Source organism: Neoarius graeffei, chromosome 10 (assembly GCF_027579695.1).
Source record: "Neoarius graeffei isolate fNeoGra1 chromosome 10, fNeoGra1.pri, whole genome shotgun sequence".
Lineage (NCBI taxonomy): Eukaryota > Metazoa > Chordata > Actinopteri > Siluriformes > Ariidae > Neoarius > Neoarius graeffei.
The window spans coordinates 91,874,455-91,894,608 of NC_083578.1; the positions used below are offsets into that span (position 1 = coordinate 91,874,455).

General features: G+C 40.6%; 1 protein-coding gene across 5 annotated transcripts; it reads left to right on the plus strand.

Annotated features, from left to right (window-relative positions):
• Window positions 1-1,439: 1,439 nt before the first annotated feature.
• Window positions 1,440-17,599, plus strand: LOC132893473 (N-acetyllactosaminide beta-1,3-N-acetylglucosaminyltransferase 3-like). 5 transcript variants are annotated; one of them, XM_060932639.1, is made up of 5 exons: window positions 1,440-1,619; window positions 1,695-1,762; window positions 5,524-5,554; window positions 10,958-11,046; window positions 15,041-17,599. In XM_060932639.1, the coding sequence occupies exons 1-5, from the start codon at window positions 1,513-1,515 to the stop codon at window positions 16,201-16,203; spliced, it is 1,458 nt and encodes a 485-aa protein (XP_060788622.1). In that variant the 5' UTR covers window positions 1,440-1,512; the 3' UTR covers window positions 16,204-17,599. The 5 variants fall into 5 exon arrangements, with proteins under 5 accessions (XP_060788622.1, XP_060788624.1, XP_060788625.1 ...); XM_060932641.1 differs by lacking the exon at window positions 1,695-1,762 and having other exon boundaries at window positions 1,476-1,619; XM_060932643.1 differs by lacking the exon at window positions 10,958-11,046 and having other exon boundaries at window positions 1,601-1,619.
• The last annotated feature ends 2,555 nt before the right edge of the window (window positions 17,600-20,154 follow it).

The following is a 20,154-nucleotide window of genomic DNA, read 5'->3' on the forward strand; positions in this document are numbered from 1 at the left end:
GATTGTGTTAAGCTATCGTTCGGCTCCGTGCCTTACACCTGTAATAAACGACTCCATCTTTCAGAAGCGTTGCAGCTGTAGGTTTTTTCTTTAAAAAGAAGAATTATCTGGCTGCGCTGGGAGCGTACAGACTTCCATCTCTCAGCTGCGATGAGGGCGGAGTGAAGCGGTGTTGGGGCGTCTGTAAGCCAGTCCAAAAGTGTCTGGTCTGGAAGACCGTTCTCAAAGCAGGTTTTGAGGACATGCCTGAAATCTGTTTTCCATGTTCTTTGGACATGTAAGAGTTTTTTTTTTTTAAATCTACTTTTGTACCTTTTTTCATCTGAACTCACCATAAGATCCAAGTTTCAGATGAAGATCCGATCTAATTCCATGACATTCAGGGAAATTTCAGTCACGATTTCTTACAAATTGCTGAAGGATTCTTGTGTCCAAAGGAATTTAAACTTCGGTCTCAGTCAGTGCTGAGTTTCCCAAAAGCATCGCAGCACAAAGATCATTAAATGGTTGAGTGAGCAGCACGATGAGCACTTTCTCTCCTCATTAAGATGCTCTTAGTGTTGAGAGGCTTTTGGAAAACCCACCCTGATCACTTCCTTGTTTGGTTGCTGCCATTTTGTGTTTATCTGTCTGTCTCTTGTTGTCAGTTCTTCACCACCTTAGTCAGCACTGCTGTTGGTCTTGAACTCAGTGTGGATTTGATTAAACTCCTCTCACTTAGCAGAGTGAGCATGAAACAAGCTCTGCCTTTATTCACTAACTGGCTGATGCGGTGTGTGTGTGTGTGTTTTCCCATTTTTCCTGAATGCATAATTATGTTCCACCTTTACCATCTCCTGAGCTTTGTCTGTCAGGAGCGAGACTTTATCAGTTAAGATGAAACTAAGGTTTCTACAAATTGAAAGCAAGAAAACGCTGAGGATTTTAAATAGTTAAGGTGAAAAGAAGACTGAAAGAGGACCTACAGAGTGCAGATGATCAGCTGTGGGCAGAGAGAAAGAGGAAACCCCAGTGGAGCTCGACACCAGCAGCAGGGACGGGATTTCTTCCCCTCCTTTTTCACTCAGTTGAGTTTGTGTTGTTAATCTGTGCACCTAAAACACCTTTAAATTATCCAGACAACCTGAAAACACCATCGAGTGAGAGAGACCCTGCAGAGTGGTGTGTGTGTGAGAGAGAGATGTGAATGGTGCCTCTGAAATTCTCCTTAATTAGAACCAACAACATGCACTTCTCTTTTTTGTTGCTCTTTTTTCTATCTATCTGGTTGTTGCAGGACACACTGACATTTAACTTTATTAAAGGCTTGAAATCATTTGAATTTTTTTTTGCATGTGTTTATGGGTGGAGCAAAAGGGCATTGTGTGTGTGTGGTTTCACTATTTCCGTCTGTAATGCACTTGTGTGTGTGTGTGTGTGTGTGTGTGTGTGTGTGGCTCCACAGGGGAGGGCAGCACATACACTTCTAACTGGTGTGTTTAACATTAACACAGAAATGATAATCTGACTCCTATGTTGAGAGCAGACACACAGACACACACACACACACACACAGCTGATGTCTTTTTCTTCTTCACCTCTTTCATTGACCTGCTCAGCGTTTTCAGCACATATTACAGGTAAAGCAATATTATTTGGTGTTTATTTCATTTGCTGTATGTGTGTGTTTCCTCTTGACCTATTTCTCTTGTTAGTGTGTTCTGTGATCTACACCATCAGTTCATCAGCTTAACGTGGTGGAGAAACAAGCAGAAACATGGAGGTGTGTGTGAGAGAGAGAATTCTAAATGTATTTTTATTATCAACATGTTTCTCAGTCTGTTAATTCATCACAGGAGTTAGTTTGTTGGTTTATTAATTTCTTCTGTAATGTTAAGGCTGGAGTGTGTTCACTCAGTGACTCAGTAACTGTCAAACATTTCCTTTAAAGTCAACTGTAATTTATGATGAGAATAAATCAGTCAGAACAAACACTGACCAAATGTCTCAGGATCAGTGGGGAAAAAAAACCCTCTCTAAAACATTCCTCTGTTCTTTTTCTTCATTTTAATCCTCTCACTTTACAGAATCCACACTGAGACCATTAATATCACACCAGAACGACCATCAGACCATTCCTCCACATCACTTCCTTTTCTTCTTTTATTTCACTTTTTTCTTAGCTTTAATTAGCCGATAAGGAGTGACGTGTTCCCGATAAGGAGTGTCTGTTCTACACCACACACTGCAAAAAATGATCTTAGCAAGTGAAAATATCTTGAAAATAGTTGAAATGATCTAACATTTCCTATTAGAAGAATACAAGGTACCGGTTCTGAGATTATTAAACCTAGTTCTAGATTGCAGCCAACTTATTCTAAGATGATTTATCAAGTAAAATTATCTGTCCATGCAGCAAGATCATTTCACGAGTATTAAGGAATTTTCTCCTCAAATGTAGTTTTCAATTTTTTGCATTGCATATTTATTATTATTATTATTATTGTAGCGCCACCAGCCCATCTAAATGTTATTGCAGGTGGTGCCCTGGGTTCTGCTAAACCCTCTATATACTCTAGGGTACTGTGTACATTTATGTCTCATCTGTAGTATGTAAATAAAATGAGAACACTTCAAATTTTAACTGTAGTAATGCACTACTTGAGTGTTTGACATGAAATGAAATGCCTTGAAACAGCTAAATTCTTACACCAATGATAAATTCTCACAAGTCAAATGAGGTTTTAGTTACAGTATTTGTATTAAAAAAAATAATTTCTCACAGGAATATCAAATAAGAAATACAGTTACCATAAGGGTAGGCCTAATCAAAACAGAAATAAAATATTCAACTGTAAATAAATCATATACCTTTTGTAAATTCCCTTTTTTTCAGGTTATTCAAACGTAACAGGTTACATATAACCCCTCTAAACAAAACCAGTTTTTAGTCGCACACTTCAACCCTATGGGCCCAAAAACCTATAACCTAAGCCGGCACTAGAGATAAACCCCACTCACAAAGTTCCTGATGCAGGCCTGAATCGTCGCTGGCGTGCGTTGAGGCCATAAAACATAACATAACTGGCCACTTCACGTGTGCTGCGCAGCAAAACAAAAGAAGGTTAACTCACGCAGATGAAGAGAAATCCATGCACCGTCGCGGCAGTCTAATTCCGTGCAGTCAGGGGCCCGATTCTCCCGCAGCTCCACAATCTCCGTGAACGGCAAAACACCAGCTGTCCTTCAATCCACTCTTCCCTCACAGCCTAGTTCGTTGAACGCAGGTCATCTGCTGTCTCAGTCAGCTAGCATCAAAACAGTCCCAGCTAGCAAGCTGCTAATCTTTCAAAGTGAGCTGCGAAACAAATTCGTTCAGAAAATGTCTCTAACACTTCCGCATGTAACCTAGAAAATAGGCTGTCTGTCTGACAACCATAAGGTTCGACTGAGATCAAAATATAACGCAGTTCACTTCAATGTCCACACGCGTGCTCGCCTCCTGCAGGTCGACAGCCAGAAAAGACGACGTATATTTCGCCTACACAGGATTTCTTTCTCCTGTGACCTCTCACCTCTCCCATTGATTGGCTCATTTTTAAACAGAAACGTAAATTATTTCTTTCACTTCCAACATGTTTTACACTAGAATAGAATATTATTTTACCCCCCGGAAGATGAATTTAATACAGAATATTCAGAAAAAGAGATTTACAAATAAAATAAAGAACTCCCAAAATACAGTGGTTGTGTCTGAATATATACAGTGCCATGAGAAAGTTTGGGCACCCTTGACAAATCCCAGTATTTTTCATTCATATATAATTGGGTGTTTGATTCTACAACTTAGTCTTGACATATGAAATAAATAAAAGACACAGACATATTTCAGCATTGAAGAGAAGTTTATTGGGCTAACAGAAAAAGTGCAATATGCAGCAAAACAAAAATAGGCCCGTGCATAAATTTGGGCACCCTAACAGAAACATTCCATCAATATTTAGTGGAGCCTCCTTTTGCAAAAATTACAGCCTCTAGACGCTTTCTATAGCCACCAATGAGTGTATGGATCTTGGACGAAGGCATCTTGGCCCACTCCTCCTTGCAAAACATCTCTAATTCCTTGAGGTTTGAAGGTCTACGAGCATGGACAGCTTGCTTCAATTCATCCCACAGATTTTCAATGATATTCAAATCTGGGGACTGGGATGGCCATTCCAAGACATTGTACTTGTTCCTCTGCATGTATGCCCGAGTGGATTTTGAGCAATGTTTCGGGTCATTGTCTTGTTGAAACATCCATCCCCGGCGCAACTTCAACTTTGTTACAGACTCTAGCACATTATCCTCAAGAATCTGCTGGTATTGAGTGGAATCCATGCGACCGTCAACTTTAACAAGGTTCCCAGTACCAGTACTCGCCACACAGCCCCACAGCATGATGGAACCTCCACCAAATTTCACTGTGGGTAGCAGATGTTTCTCTTGGAATTCTGTGTTCTTTTTACGCCATGTGTATTGCCTCTTGTTGTGACCAAATAACTCGATTTTTGTTTCGTCAGTCCACAAGATCTTATTCCAAAAGGATACTGGCTTGTCCAAATGTGCTTTTGCATAGTTCAAGCGACTCAATTTGTGGCGACTGCGAAGAAAGGGCTTCTTCCTCATCACTCTCCCGTACAGTCTTTCCTCATGCAAATTGCGCTGTATTGTTGCCCTATGCACAGTGACCCCATCTGCAGCTAGATCCCTTTGCAAGTCTCTGGTGGTGGTCTGTGGGTTGTTTTTAACAATTCTCAGCATCCTTCGTCTTTGCCTCCCTGAAATTTTTCTTGGCCTACCACTTCTGGCCTTGACAAGGACTGTGCCTGTGGCTTTCCATTTTCTTACAATGTTCCTCACGGTAGACACTGACAGCTGAAATCTTTTGGAAAGTTTTTTGTAGCCTTCCCCTAGTCCATACTGCTCTATAATCTTCGTTTTGAGGTCATGAGAAAGTTGTTTTGAGGCCCCCATCTTGCAGCTCTTCAGAGGACAGTCAAAGAGAAAGAGAACTGGCATTTGGCCACCTTAAATAGCCTTTGTCATGATTGGATGCACCTGCCTATTAAGTTCAAGGCTTAATGAGCTCACTTAACCAACTTGATGTTTTCAATTACTCTGTGATGATTAGTTACAGGTTTTCAAAGCAACAAAATGTCAAGGGTTCCCATACTTTTGCACAGCCTATTTTTCACATTTGATTTAATTTCATACAAAGGAATACACCAATAATTAAAATCAGTGTCTGCAAAACAACCCAGCACTTGGCTCTGATGGGCAAAGGAAGGACATGCCACTAGGGTGTTTTTCTGTGGAGACAGAGTCAATTATTGTACAACCTCAGACGGGGTGCCCAAACTTTCTCATGGCACTGTAGATCCTCAAAGGAAACTTAACATTTTAATACATTTTCCCTAAGGGTTGCATTATTATTATTATTATTATTATTATTATTTCTATGTGTGTGTGTGTGTGTTAACGTCAGGTTTGAAACTGTTTCAGGTGAACATGAAGCTGCTGAATTGGATTTATGGTAAGCAGAATATTCCAGCTTTCTCACCACACTGTCACATGAAACCTCTCACAACCCGGTTTGTAACTTTATATCCGTTAACACGGGGACAAAAGGAGTCCAGCTGCGTGAAGAAACCTGGGAAACGTGTAAAGTGTGTGTGTGTGTGTGCCAAGAATTACACACCAATGTACAACTTTCAAAATATGGAAATTTTAGAATTTTGACCCCCAGGCTTTGTGATGTGCTTGATTGCAGAACACGCTGACAAAAGTGATAATTACATGTCTATTAAAATCTTCCTTTACTTTACCTGTGTCCTTCACACCTGTGCTCCCCCCCCATCCGTCCGTCTCCATGTTGTTTTGTCTTTGAGTCTGGTGCCCACATTCTTGCCATAATTTAAACAATAAAGTTTTATCTAATCTAATCCTGCAGTTGTCACAGTGATCTTATCTCACAATGTTTCCACATAACTTACATCTCATGATGTCACTAACACCTTCCCCTCCACCCACCCATTGCACTACTTCATTCCTCTTTCTGTCTTTTTATCTTGTACATTTGAGACACTTGTTTTTTCTCTAGTTCAGTGGTTCTCAAACTTTTTTCACCAAGTACCACCTCAGAAAATACTTGGCTCTCCAAGTACCACCATAATGACCAACATTAAAATACAGTAGCGTAATAGGCCTAAGTATTCATTAAAAACAAGGCAGAGGTTTTATTTAACAAGTATATTTAATAATGTTGGCCACTGTAACATTACACACAGTACTTTGAAATGTAACACTGTGTTTAAATATAGGAAAATAAAACACTGTACTTAAATAATGAATCAAATAAAATTAATTGCACATAAAAGTGAAATAAAACATTGTACTAAAATAAATATTAAAAGACAGTTCTTAAAGATTAAATGAAAATGTACTTAAAAGTTAAATAACTGTACTGTACTTAAATGTTAAGTAATAAAAGTACTGTACTTGATGTACTTAAAAAAAATCAAAACAGGCTACGCATAGCTGCAGTTCTTGCCGTTTCTTAACTCCAGTGACTGCTTTCTGAAACAGAAACACAAACAGAGGAAGAACAATAAGATTAAGAATAAAACAGAGGAAGAACAATAAGATTAAGAATAAAACAATAGTGAGGAAAAGCATTAAGAATAACAGCTTATAATGTTAAATATACACAGAGTATTGACTGATTGACTATTGATTGACAACTTACTGAGCTTAAAGTGATGGGTGTGCATGCCTCTGTGAGCACAGTCCTGCCACGTCCAGTCCGAGCCATGCTCCTGGATGAACTTGTTCAGTAACTGGAATATTTGCTCTGATGTAGTTCTGGTCTCCAGTGATTTACAGAACATAAAGTCCTCCTGAGCCACACCGTCATATTCATATCTCACATAAACCAATAAATTGGCCAAATCTGCAACATCTGTATTCTCATCAAGCTGTATGGCAAAATATCTACTGTTCTTAATGCGCTCAATCAGTGTCTTTTTAACATCGTCAGCCATGTCGTTTATTCTCCTTGACACGGTGTCATTTGAAAGCGGCACCAAGTTTAACTCTCTGGCAGCTTTCTCTCCACACATGATGCGTGTCATCTCTTCAGCTAATGGTAAACACAGCAGTTCCCTGATTGTGTGCGGCTCACCGGCTCTGGCGATCAGGAGGCTGGCATGGTGCTTTGGCTACGGGTGTACCATAGGACAGAATGGTGGACTTGGACTGCTTCAGTTCATCACGTTTTCGTAAAAAAAAATCCATTGGTTTGTCCTTTAGTGCTGTGTGTTTGGTTGTAAGATGCCGTTTGAGATGCGATGGTTTCATGGACTCATTGCTCAGAACGTCGCTGCATACAACACACTGCGGCCTGGGCAGCTCCTCCGTCCCGCTCCAAATGAATCCCAGTTTTATGTATTTTTCGTCATACTTCCTCCTCACTGGTTTCTGCTGTTTGCTAGCAGTTCTGGGGCTGGTTTTGCCACTGTCGTTAGCATCTGCGCTCGGCTCACACATGTCCTCTTCAGTTCTCCCTCTCTCCTGATCCACGCTCCCATTCGCGGATTTAAGCCACGACAGTAATTTTGTCGTACCCGTCATAATTAGCAAAGCCACCTCCACCTTTTCCCATCACAGCCTAGTCTACCAATGGCGGATAACCGTCTGTCAGCGGAACCGGCGGGAATGCGTACGTAGGCTACGTATGGCTACCCAGAAGCACTTGCAAACTTTTTAAAATTATTAACTTAATTTGTATCTCCTTTCATTTTCTTGTCATCGGTTGATAAGATATTTTCATCCATTCGGATATTATGGATAGTATTTCACGTTTTATTTTTTAAATTTTATTTATATTTAATTAAGTGATTCTTTGGCGTACCACTAGAATGGAGCCCGCATACCACAGTTTGAGAATCACTGCTCTAGTAGATATCGATCATCTTCTCCTTGCTCTTGCTTCAGAAACACCTGAAAGACCGGTTTCTGAAACACGTCTCATGTTTGTTGTTCTCTTCTCTCTCCTCCTAGTTTGTAGCTCCTGAACACACACACGCCCCTCTTCATCTTTTATTAGTGTTTATTGCTCAAGCACACAGCAGCCGAAGGCGAGCACACTATTGTTCTTCTTAAATTTACTTATTCTGCCTTATTCCGACACGTTTTTTGGATCCACTCCTCCTCCTAGGGCGTTCGAGATAGAGACACCGTTCCAACTCTGAGACGTCTGGCCCGAAGTGGTGTAGTGTGCTTGTATACAGCTCTTGAATCAATGCACCCGTTCTCTTGTTCTTGTCGTTTTTCTTTTGTTTTTTTCCCATAGAGAATGAATAGGGCTCATGAATCGAATCGTCCTACTCGGACACGCTCCATCGCAGATGCACCAAATCTCATGTGATACTTCAGGCCAACTCCCCCGACACATACATGCAATCGGTTCTGACCCGCACTCATATTTTTCCTTTCTTTTTGCTCATCCCTTTTTCCTCCATAGGCTTGCATTGATTTTTGGCCCCATTCAGATGAATGGAGTTTTGCTCAGTAAGGGCCTCTGCATGCTCTTGCGACAAGGCTTTCGCAGATAGCTTTTCGCAGACAGTTGTAATTTATCGTTGAGTGGGGAGTAATAGGCGTGCGCGATGTTATTCACCGCCACAACGCAAGGGGGCACGAAGTCATGAAATCGCTAGGAGTAGTTGGTGGGTGTGGTTAGTGGAGTGTTTATCCTCCGGTTACTTATAATGACTAGAACTGGAGTCGTATAGATGTACGTACTTCCTCACTTCCTCAATCAACCGCTCTTCGTGCTGCTCCATCTTTGCTCGTGTTTTTAAAAATGGCGGTCGTGAAAACAAAACAAACCGGGAAAGTAGGGAAGCGGAAGTGCGTGTACAGCGGATGTAGAGTGGACCAATCAGAGCCCTCTTGTCTGCGACGCTGTCTGCGAGGCTTCTGTGGTGGTCACAATTTTTAGGAGGTCCGCGCAGAGCGTCTGCGAAGGGGGGGGGGGCTTTGCAGACGCCATCTGCGACGCTATCTGCGAGGACTGGGTTGTCAGCATAAATTGGCCTTAACACTTCACCACACATCCACCAAACTTCATACGGCACCTCAGGCCAAATCACCATCACACACATGATATCGGTTCTGACCCGCACTCGGCTTTCTCTCGCCTTTCATCCGTCCAGTTTTTCTCCATTTTGCCGCTAATCAGTGGAAGCTTGACTGAGTCGTTCCTCCCTTCCCCCATAGGTGATGATGCATTTGGCAAGGATCTGCTCATCTGAGACTTTGACAGCAAATCAACTTCAACTCAATGGCCACTTTATTAGGAATACTTACACCACACACGATAGCAATTAGCATATAAGCATTCACGTGTTACCATGCTAGCATGTTACCCATTATGATATCATGCCTGCTGTTAGCTCGAGAGTTGTTAGCATGTTCACCATTAGCATGTTATCATGAGAGCTGTTAACATGTTAGGATTAGCATGGTAGCATGCAGAGTTCGCATGTTTGCTGTTAGCGAGTTCACCTGAGCATGTTAGCATGCTAACTGTTAGCATGTTAGCTGTTAGCATGTCACCCTCAGCATGTTAGCATGCTAAAAGTTAACATACTAGCCATTAGCATGTTAGCCTGTTAGCTGTTAGCATGGTAGCTGTCAGCATATTAGTCAAGTCAAGTCAATTTTATTTATATAGCACATTTCATGTGGCTAACACAGACTCAATGTGCTGTAAAAGAAGAAAAAAATAAAATAAGATAAGATTAAAAACAGCACTAGACATATATAAATAAAATATAAAACTATAAAAAAAATAAAATAATGACACTAAAACGTCATAAAACAATGTAAACAAGGTAAAACAATGTCAGCTCAATAGGAAAAAACAGGATAAAACAATGTAAACAGGGTAAAACAATGTAAACAGGATAAAACAATGTAAACAGGGTAAAACAATGTAAACAGGGTAAAACAATGTAAACAGGGTAAAACAATGTCAACTCAACCAAAAGCTTGTGAAAATAAATACGTTTTAAGAGCCTTTTTAAAAGAGGGAGTAGACTGAGCTGACCTTAATTCCAAGGGAAGGGAATTCCAAAGCGTTGGGGCACAATAACTAAAAGCACCGTGAGCCATGTTTGTGTTAATTCTGGGGACAGATAAAAGACTTTGACTAGATGACCTGAGAGAACGAGTTGGATAATAGTGAGGGATAATGTCAGAGATATAGGTTGGGGCTAGGCCATTTACTGCTTTAAAAGTGATCAGAAGTATTTTAAACTGGATTCTTTGCTTTACAGGGAGCCAGTGAAGTGATTTAAAGTGTTAGAATTTTAACAAATAGCATGTTAATCATTAGCATGTTAGAATGCTAGCTTTTAGCATGTTAGTACCATATGCTGTTAGCATGTTAGTATGCTAACTGTTAGCATGCTAGTTGTTAGCATGTTGGCATGCTAGCTTTTAGCATGCTGGCATGATAGCTGTTCTGCTCCAGCTCAGCAAGCACACTTTGCATTTTCTCTGCGGAAATGCAGTCTAGTTTCCTGCTTGTTCTCTTTCACTGCTTCTTGAATTTTTGAATTCTTTAATTCGGAGCAGTTTAGTCTCCACATCACTGACTTTCACTTCTGTTCTTAGTTCATCCTATTTGATGGTGTGTTGAAGCTTCTCATTAATCCGTTCTCTGTCTCTGTGGAACAAGTCCAACACTTTTTAGGAAATTTGCATGTAATCTACACCACCACTCTACTGACTGTTCGATGATGTTCCTGATCATGAACATCTGTCCAGTTGTGCTCCTGCCTCGTCTCTTCTTTCCTGTGTTTCAACTCCTCTCCAGTTCTTTCAGATTCTCCTTCTTTGGAAGTTTTACAACCTTCTCTCCACTTTTCAGGTGGTTTTTCCCCTCTTCCCCCACTACACTGGAGACCTCATGGATCTTTGTTATAGCCCAATCAATGTCGGCTTTCAGCAGTTCTACAGGTATTCGCTCGACACCTGCTGCTTTTCCATGATTTAGATGTTCGATCACTTCCTCTACTTCCTTTGCTTGGTATCTGTTTCCTCTGGGAGTTTGATGTCACTGGAGGTTTCTCGATTCAGAACCTCTTTATCATTCAGAATTTTACCAGTCGAGACACTGTACAGCTCTGTCTGGGTCTCTAGGTTTTGGTCCATTTCCTTTTTTCTGTTCTGAATCTGCCTCTTAACTTTTAACCATCAACATTTCAGTCCATTCAATGGAGAATGAGTGTTGAATATGGTTTACGATATTGCACAGTTGTCAAGACAACATGACATCACACATCGGAGATGTAAAACTTCTGCGCTAGTGAGCGACTGTGACAATTTGTAAACAAACATGGCCGCCAGGTTTGCTTTGTTAAATAGGGAAGATTCTGAGAGAATTTTGAAAGAGAAAGACACGTTGAACATCCGAAAGGAATGTGTATCTCATCTCATCTCATCTCATCTCATCTCATCTCATCTCATTATCTGTAGCCGCTTTATCCTGTTCTACAGGGTTGCAGGCGAGCTGGATCCTATCCCAGCTGACTACGGGCGAAAGGCGGGGTTCACCCTGGACAAGTCGCCAGGTCATCACAGGGCTGACACATAGCCACAGACAACCATTCACACTCACATTCACACCATAATAATAATAATAATAATAATAATAATAATAACGTCTGGCTTTTTTTCATGGTATATCAGATATATTCCATTCAGTGACTCGTCTTCGACTCGTTCAGTATCATGCTCACTGAACGGAATATATCTGATAGACCACGAAAAAAAGCCAGACGATGTTATTTAAATATGTCACTCAGATCCGCAATGGATTTCATATGAAAAATGTGAGTTTTTCAACACAAGAAGATAAACTTCATATCTTCAAGGCAACGTGTGATTTTCTTTTTATTATATCGACACATTCACAAACAAAAAGTCCCCAAATTTATCAAAACAATTCATCGATTTCCTCACGAGGGACAGATAGAGATTTATGTCCTGGTTTTGGTTCTCCATGTCCCGGATGGAGCTCGGATGAAAAATATGAGTGGTGTATTTCACACTAAAACACTCGTGTCTGTGTGTATAATATAAATGAAATTGGTGAAGGAAGTAATTATCCTGTAACTTGTTCACACACCACAGTGAAGCATGATCCGCTGAGCAGGACTCGATAACACGGACATTATCTCTAGAGGATCATCACCAAGCACACGTTCTCTGTTTGCAAAGCACGTCTGTGCGTGTGTGTGTGTGTGTGTGTGTCTCAACACACACACACACGCACTGGGTAGATTAACTTCACGATTGCAGCAGTGTTTAGCTGGTGTCAGTCTTAAAAATGAAAAATAATCCTGAATTTAAAAAATGTTGATTTCACATTGACCCGTTTTAACCAGAGATTTACATTTTGCTCTTCAATGAGCAACAGAGTTGGTTTTTAGCCTAGAATTAGCAAATACAGAAAAATGTGGTTCACTAGTACCCATGATGAGACCCTGAAGACTTTTAGGACATGTATATAATTAATTTACAATCTATATTACAGTCAATATTCTTCATCAATAGCAAAAATAAACACCCCCTCCCAGTTTATAACGATCAGAGACGTTCAGCTTACATTCACTGAACAACAACATGTTCACGAGATCATCACACTGTCCCAGCAGGCTCCACTGCAATCCCCTGATGAAGTGATTTTCCATGCTCATTATCAACCTACAGCTGTGTGCAAAAGTTTGTTCACCCCTAGCCAAAGGACACGTTTTGTTGATTTTTGAAGTGAATGCGACCTCTACGGGAAACCATCGAGGGGGGAAAATACAAATATTAATGCACAGTTTCTTTACATTCTATAAACTTAAAAAATAGAAAAATTACATGTCAGCTACTGGAATGCCCATTACTAATAAATATACAACCCTGAATCAGAGAAAGTTGGGATGGTGTGGAAAATGCAAATAAAAAAAAAATCAGTGATGTGTAAATGTACTTTGACTTGTATTTCATTACAGACAGAATGAACCCGAGATATTTCATATTTTGTTGGTCGACTTCATTTCATTTGTTAATATCCATCCATTCCTGCGTTTCAGTCCTGCAGCACATTGCAAAAAAAGTTGGGACGAGGAAATTTAAGGCGAGTAATGCGGTACAACTATTAAATAATGATGTGATGTGAAACAGGTGACTGTAATCACGATCTGGTACAGAATCAGTCTCCAGGAAAGGCCGAGTCTTTGAGGAGTGAAGACGGGCCGAGGATCTCCAGTTTACCAACAAATGTGTGAGAAAATTATTGAAATATTTAAAATCAATGTTCCTCAAAGAAAGACAGGAAGGGATTTGGATATTTCACCCTCTACGGTGCAGAAGATCATTAAACCATTCAAGGAATCTGGAGGCGTTTCAGTGTGTAAAGGGCTCAAGCCTAATCTGAACCCCTGTGATCTCCGATCCCTCAGACGCCATCAAGAACCATCATTCATCTCCAGCTGATAGAACCACATGGGCTCGAGATTACTCTAGAAAACCTTTATCAAGCTACAATACGGAGTTACATCCACAAACACCAGTTAAAACTTTACTGTGGAAAAAGGAAGCCTTATGTTAACTGTGTCCAGAAGCGCCGTCGACTTCTCTGGGCTCGGAGGCGTCTGGGATGAACCATCACACACTGGGAACGGGTATTGTGGTCAGAGGAATCAGTGTTCCAGGTCTTTTTTGGAACAAATGGATGCCGTGTGCTCTGGACCAAAAAGGAAAAGGACTATCCAGACTGTTACAGGAACGAGTCCAAAAGCCAGAGTGTGTCATGGTATGGTGTTGGGTCAGTGCCCTTGGTGAAGGTAACTTACACTTCTGTGATGGAGCATTGATGCAGAAAAGTCCACTGAGATTTTAGAGCAACATCTGCTGCCTTCAAGACGACGTCTTTTCCAGGGAGATTTCAACAAGACAATGCAAACCCACATTCTGCTCACATTACAAAGGCGTGGCTGTGGAAGAAGAGGGCGTGTCCCCTCTGTCCCCAATAGAGAATGTGTGGAGAATTTAGAAATGAAAAATATGACAGTGACGACCCCGAACTGTTTCACACCTTCAGACCTGTTTACAGGAAGAACGGGACAAGAATAACACCTGAAACACTTCATCACTTGGTGTCTTCAGTCCATAAACAGCTTTTAAGTGTTGGGAGAAGGAACGGGAACATTATAAATATTGAAATGTGTGTGTTTAAAAAAAAAGAAGAAGAAATAATGTGCTGTTGTATTGTTTCGAGTGCGATATGGATCAAAGATTATTTGCAAATCACTGTTTTCAGTTTTAATTTCAACTCAACATTCCATCCCAACTTTTTCAGATTTGGGGTTTTATTTAACAGATGTTCTCGATATACTTTTCCAAATGGATCTTTGTGGAACATACGTTGTTACTGATACGTCCCAGACTCAGGTTGAGGATGATAATGGAATAAATCGTCAGGCCGGCAAAAGCCAAAATAAGAAACAAAACCAGACACTAACTCTACAGACAGATGATCCTGTACCTCCCCAAATAACATACTGATAGGAAGTCAGGTGGGAAAATAGAGGAGTCTGTTAAAAAATGTATAAGTACCATGTGGAGTTCCCCAAGGGTCAGTTTTGGGCCCTTTAATATTTAGTATACTGTATATATTATTTGTCTAGCAGGAAAAAATGAATAGATATAACATTCCTTTCCATCATTCACAGAGTACTGTTACTGTAAATGAAGTAAAGAGAAAATATTTTCTAGTTTATTTCAAGGTGATGTATCTCTGGATGATCTGAGCTCTGACCACACCATCACCTGCTCTAAAGACATCTCTAACATCCTTAGCATCCTTTACCACTGTGAGAAACTCATGGATGATGTTTTGATGTATTGTTTTACCTCTGTGTAAAAAACTGATTTACTATCTCTGATTTCTTTCTCGCAGGATGCAGGAGAAGGAGGTGGAAGCTGGAGACGGTTGCTCTGCTCATCATGGCCACTCTGTGTGTGTTTGTAATACTGCTAAAGGACACGCAGAACAAGAAACCACAAAACACAACAAGAAAGTTACATTTCAAATATGAGCTTCGGACATCACCAGACCTGTTCACGAGTTTCATCTACAAATGTGATCGAAACTGGTCTGCGTCCAACATCACCGGGTTTTCCAGTTTGCCTAAGCATATCCAAGATTTCCTGTTTTACAGCCACTGTCGGAATTTCCCGATGCTGCTCAATGTTCCTGGTAAGTGCGGTGGTCCAGAGAACTCCACTGATGTTTTCCTTCTGCTGGCCATTAAAAGTTCTCCAGCCAACTACGAGCGGCGGGAGGTTCTGCGAAAAACATGGGCATCTGAGAGACTTTATAGCGGCGTGCGGATCCAGACCGTGTTCTTATCCGGAACCTCAGGAACCGGTTTCCAAAAGGAAAGACTGAATAAACTCCTGGAGCTGGAGAACCGTGAGTACCAGGACATTCTTCAGTGGGACTTTGAAGATTCCTTTTTCAACCTCACACTGAAGCAGATCTTATTCCTGGAGTGGATGGAGAGGTTTTGTCCTGATGTGCACTTTCTCCTCAATGGAGATGATGACATTTTTGCCAACACAGACAACATGGTCCAGTTTCTCAAAGGGTTAGATGATAACGATGGAAGCAAACACCTGTTTATCGGCCACTTGATCCAATACGTGGGGCCGATCCGGGAACCATCCAGTAAATACTACATCCCGGTCCAAGTCCATGAATCGGACAGGTATCCTCCCTACTGCGGCGGAGGTGGCTTTCTGTTGTCACGTTTCACTGCCAGAACCATCTACAACATGTCTCATTCCATCACCCTGCTCCCCATCGATGATGTTTACATGGGAATGTGTCTGGAAAAGGCTGGACTGAAGCCCACGTCCCATATGGGAGTGAGGACAGCTGGTTTGCACATTCCCTCAGAAAAGCTGGACAGGTACAGTCCATGCTTCTACCGTGAGGTTCTCCTGGTCCACAGGTTCCTCCCACACCAGATTTTTTTCATGTGGCATGAAATTCATCGGGAGGATTTGGTTTGTGGAAGGAGATTAATTAGTGAACCAATGGAGTTTGTCAGGTCCTAAGAATGCTCTGAGAACGCATCTTCAGTTTATCTTCAGAAATCAAACACACATCTTTATAGGTTTACTTCAGACAAAAATACAAATTAGTACTATTATAAGAACAGACGCAGAAGTTGTGCAGTAGTGTTAGAAACCACATGAGGTACTGCAGCTCACAAAAACATAGTGTCTTGCAAAAGTATTCATCCCCCTTGGTGTTTGTCCGGTTTTGTCACATTACAAGCTGCAATTAAAATGGACTTTGGGGGGATTAGCACATCGCCGTCGCCAGACCCATTTTACTGAGGCATGTGCTCCAGTATATATCTGCTGTGCCCCAGTAAAATTTCCTAGAGCTTTATGTCTGGCACCGCCCCGGGTTGGCACCATTTGATTTGCACAACATGCCGACCACTTTAAAGGTGAAAATTGTTGTTTTATTGTTGTGACACAAACAATAATTAAGATGAAAAAGCTCCACGGAGGGTCATTTAATTTTTCATTTTGATCAGAACTTGTCATAAAGATATTTCACTTCAGCAATAATGAGTTCATGAACTCTGCTAACAGTAGATTGGGCCTGAAGGAATAACACACTACGAACCGTGCCTTTATAGGAGAATGGATTATTTTCCCATTAAACAGCACGTGTTTTTTACTCCGATACCACGACCGAGTTGTTATTTATGAAACAAATGTTTTTATCTATTTATAGTTAAGTTAAAAACTGTGGAACGCTGGCTAAACAAGTGAGCTCCTGTTGTTACTTATGCGACAGCAGCAATAAACAGTCGTTCCTTCACCAGCCTTGCTTTATTCTCTCTCCTGAAGTTAATAAGATTAAAACCCACAGCTTGTCACGTCACAGAGGAACCAGGAAGAAGCAGAAACTCTGGAGAGGGATGACTTTGTGATGTATATTTAACAAAAAAGTTGTTTTTTTTCCCCAGATGAGAGTAACGCTTTTCTCTCTGTTAGCGCTCACTAATTTCAGGATATTATATTTAAATGAATGAATGGGACCTAAATACAACCCTGTTTTCCAAAACAGTTGGGACACTGTGTAAACTGCAAATAAAAATGCATGATCCACAAATTCTGTGCAGTTTTACATTGAGGAACGTTATTCTTAAATTGTTGCACTGTTTGTCTACGCAGTCTTTCACAGAGCGGTGAACCCCGCCCCATCTTTACTTCTGAGAGACTCCGCCTCTCTGGGAGGCTCTTTTTATACCCAATCATCTTACTGACCTGTTGACAATTAACCTAATTAGTTTTGTTTTTTGTCTTTTTTTGCATTACACAACTTTTCCAGTCTTTTGTTGTCCCTGTCCCAACTTTTCTGAAACATGTTGCTGCCATCAAACTCAAAATGAGCCTATATTTTTCCAAAAACAATAAAATCTCTCAGTTTCAACATGTGTTCTGTCATCTTTGTTCTGTTTTCAGTGAAATACAGTATAAGGTTTCCATGATTTGCAAATCTTCACATTCTGTTTTTATTTGTTATTCTACAGCGTCCCAGTGTTTTAGATCATGACCATGTCCTCATGTACTGTGGTACGGTATATTTTATGACTCGCACTGATCTGGTGGGGTTTTTATGGTTGTTGACTCATGAACACGTTGTAAAGTGAAACACACAGCTCCCTGAGGTTTAGTGTGACATGTACAGCGTGTCTATTATGGGATGTCCAGAAGTGCTTTATGTTTGTTTGTTTGTTTGTTTTTCCTAATTTGAATTTAGTTACCAATATTGCTTTGTGCAAAACAAACAAACAAACCTTCAATTCATAAAGAAAAACAAATAGGCCAGTTAAGACTGATTTACTTTTTATTTATTACAAACATGATAGACAGACGTGACGTGTTTCAACAGTTTTCTGGTCCTTAGCATAAAATAATTCACTCCACTGTCTTTGTAATCCAAATTCAAACTTTGTTCATGCCTCTCTTTCTCTCTCTCACACACACACACACACACACACACACACAGGTTTTTGTGTACTACAAGTACACTCTTCCCCAAACCAGTCTGTTGGTGTTTTAGGGGAACACCCCTTTCCACATGCTCTACAGAGAGATGGTAGATATCAAAAAATCGCCTTTGAGCCACACAACACAGATCTCACTTCAGAGTTTATACACACACAACACAAAATTTAACAACCTGACAATATATAATTAGATACCTAAACCCACCCATGACACAAAAATATATTTTAAGGACTAACACGATTTGTAAGGACAGTGGCTATACAACACACAAAAGTCATTTATGTGTATTAAAGGGTCATGTGAATAAATGGAACATAGCCAAACACCCACACACACACACACACACACTAAAGTGAATGCATTGTGCACTAAAAGGGCACACCTAATACATGAGGACACATTGTTCTACACAATACAAAGTACATCAGCATTACATATCTCGAAGACACAGCTTGTCCATGAGGACAAAACTTTATCAGACAATATAGCCAACAAATTAAAAGGCAATCTTAGTATTTTTGTAAGTGATGCAAGTGAGCACCCACTCCTTTATACTGTGCATTGAAGGACCTGTTATTTATGTGATATGACTGTTTTTCATCGACATATCACAGCATTCAAAGTCGATGAACAAGGAACAAAGTTTAATTATTCATTTTTCAAATCACAACAGTTTAACATCATGTGAAGAAAAAAACAACAACACAAGAACATAAACAAGAAAAAGACAGTTATTCAGCGGCTGCCTTTTTTTTTTTTTTTTTTTTAGTATTAAGCTGCGATTCCTGACCTCAGAAAGTCAGTAACTTGGTCCATCTCATGGTTTTTCAGATTCAGGACCTGTGATAAAGTTGCAACGTCTGCATAACTGTGTTGACCTGAGGAGCTCAGGGTTTTGAGCACCACACTCATTTGCATAAATCCTCAGACAGTCCTGTCCTCTGCATGGAGTCAAACAGTTGGGTCTTGCAAACAGGAAAGTGTTGTCCTCTGGGACTCCACACTCTTCTTCTGCTTATGAGGTGTGTTAAGGCATCAACCATGTCTGGTGATAGCAGACCAGCAACTTTCCGTCCCCTTCTACCCCTAATTTCCACCCGACTGAAGTGAGCACAAAGGCTTTGTTCAAACTCTGATAGGCCAAGTGCAACATCCTTATGCAAGGCAGCCCTGTCCCTCTCTAGGAAAGCTTTTAGTGGCATCTTTGCAACTTCTCCTCCACACCTTCGGTTGAACAGTATTATTTTTGCCAGAGTTGCTCAGCAAAATTCCCCATAGACTTGTGCTGATGGCATCTTTTTCAGGTTCTCAGATGCTGAAGCTACAATCTTTTCAGATTCAAACCTGATGAGAGACACCAGCTTAATAGAATTAAGGAATGTGTGAAGGACATTAGACACTGGATGCTTATAAATTTCCTTCTGTTTAACTCTGACAAGACTGAAGCACTTGTGCTAGGACCACATGCAGCTAGAAGTAAGTTTTCTGATTCCACAGTGACTCTGGATGGCCTTTCTGTTTCTTCACATGCAGCAGTAAAAGACCTCGGAGTGATTATTGACCCCAGTCTTTCATTCGAAACTCACATTGATAACATCACCCGGATAGCTTTCTTTCATCTCAGAAATATTGCTAAGATAAGAAATTTAATGTCATTGCATGATGCAGAAAAACTAGTCCATGCTTTCGTTCCCTCCAGGTTGGATTATTGTAATGCCTTACTGTCTGGATGTTCCAATAAGTGCATAAACAAGCTCCAGTTAGTTCAAAATGCAGCAGCAAGAGTCCTTACTAGAACTAGAAAATATGACCCCATCACCCCTGTCATATCCACACTGCATTGGCTCCCAATCACATTTCGTATTGATTATAAAATACTACTATTGACCTTTAAAGCACTGAATGGTCTCGCACCACAGTACCTGAGTGAACTTCTGCTCCTCTATGACCCGCCACGCCTACTTAGATCAAAAG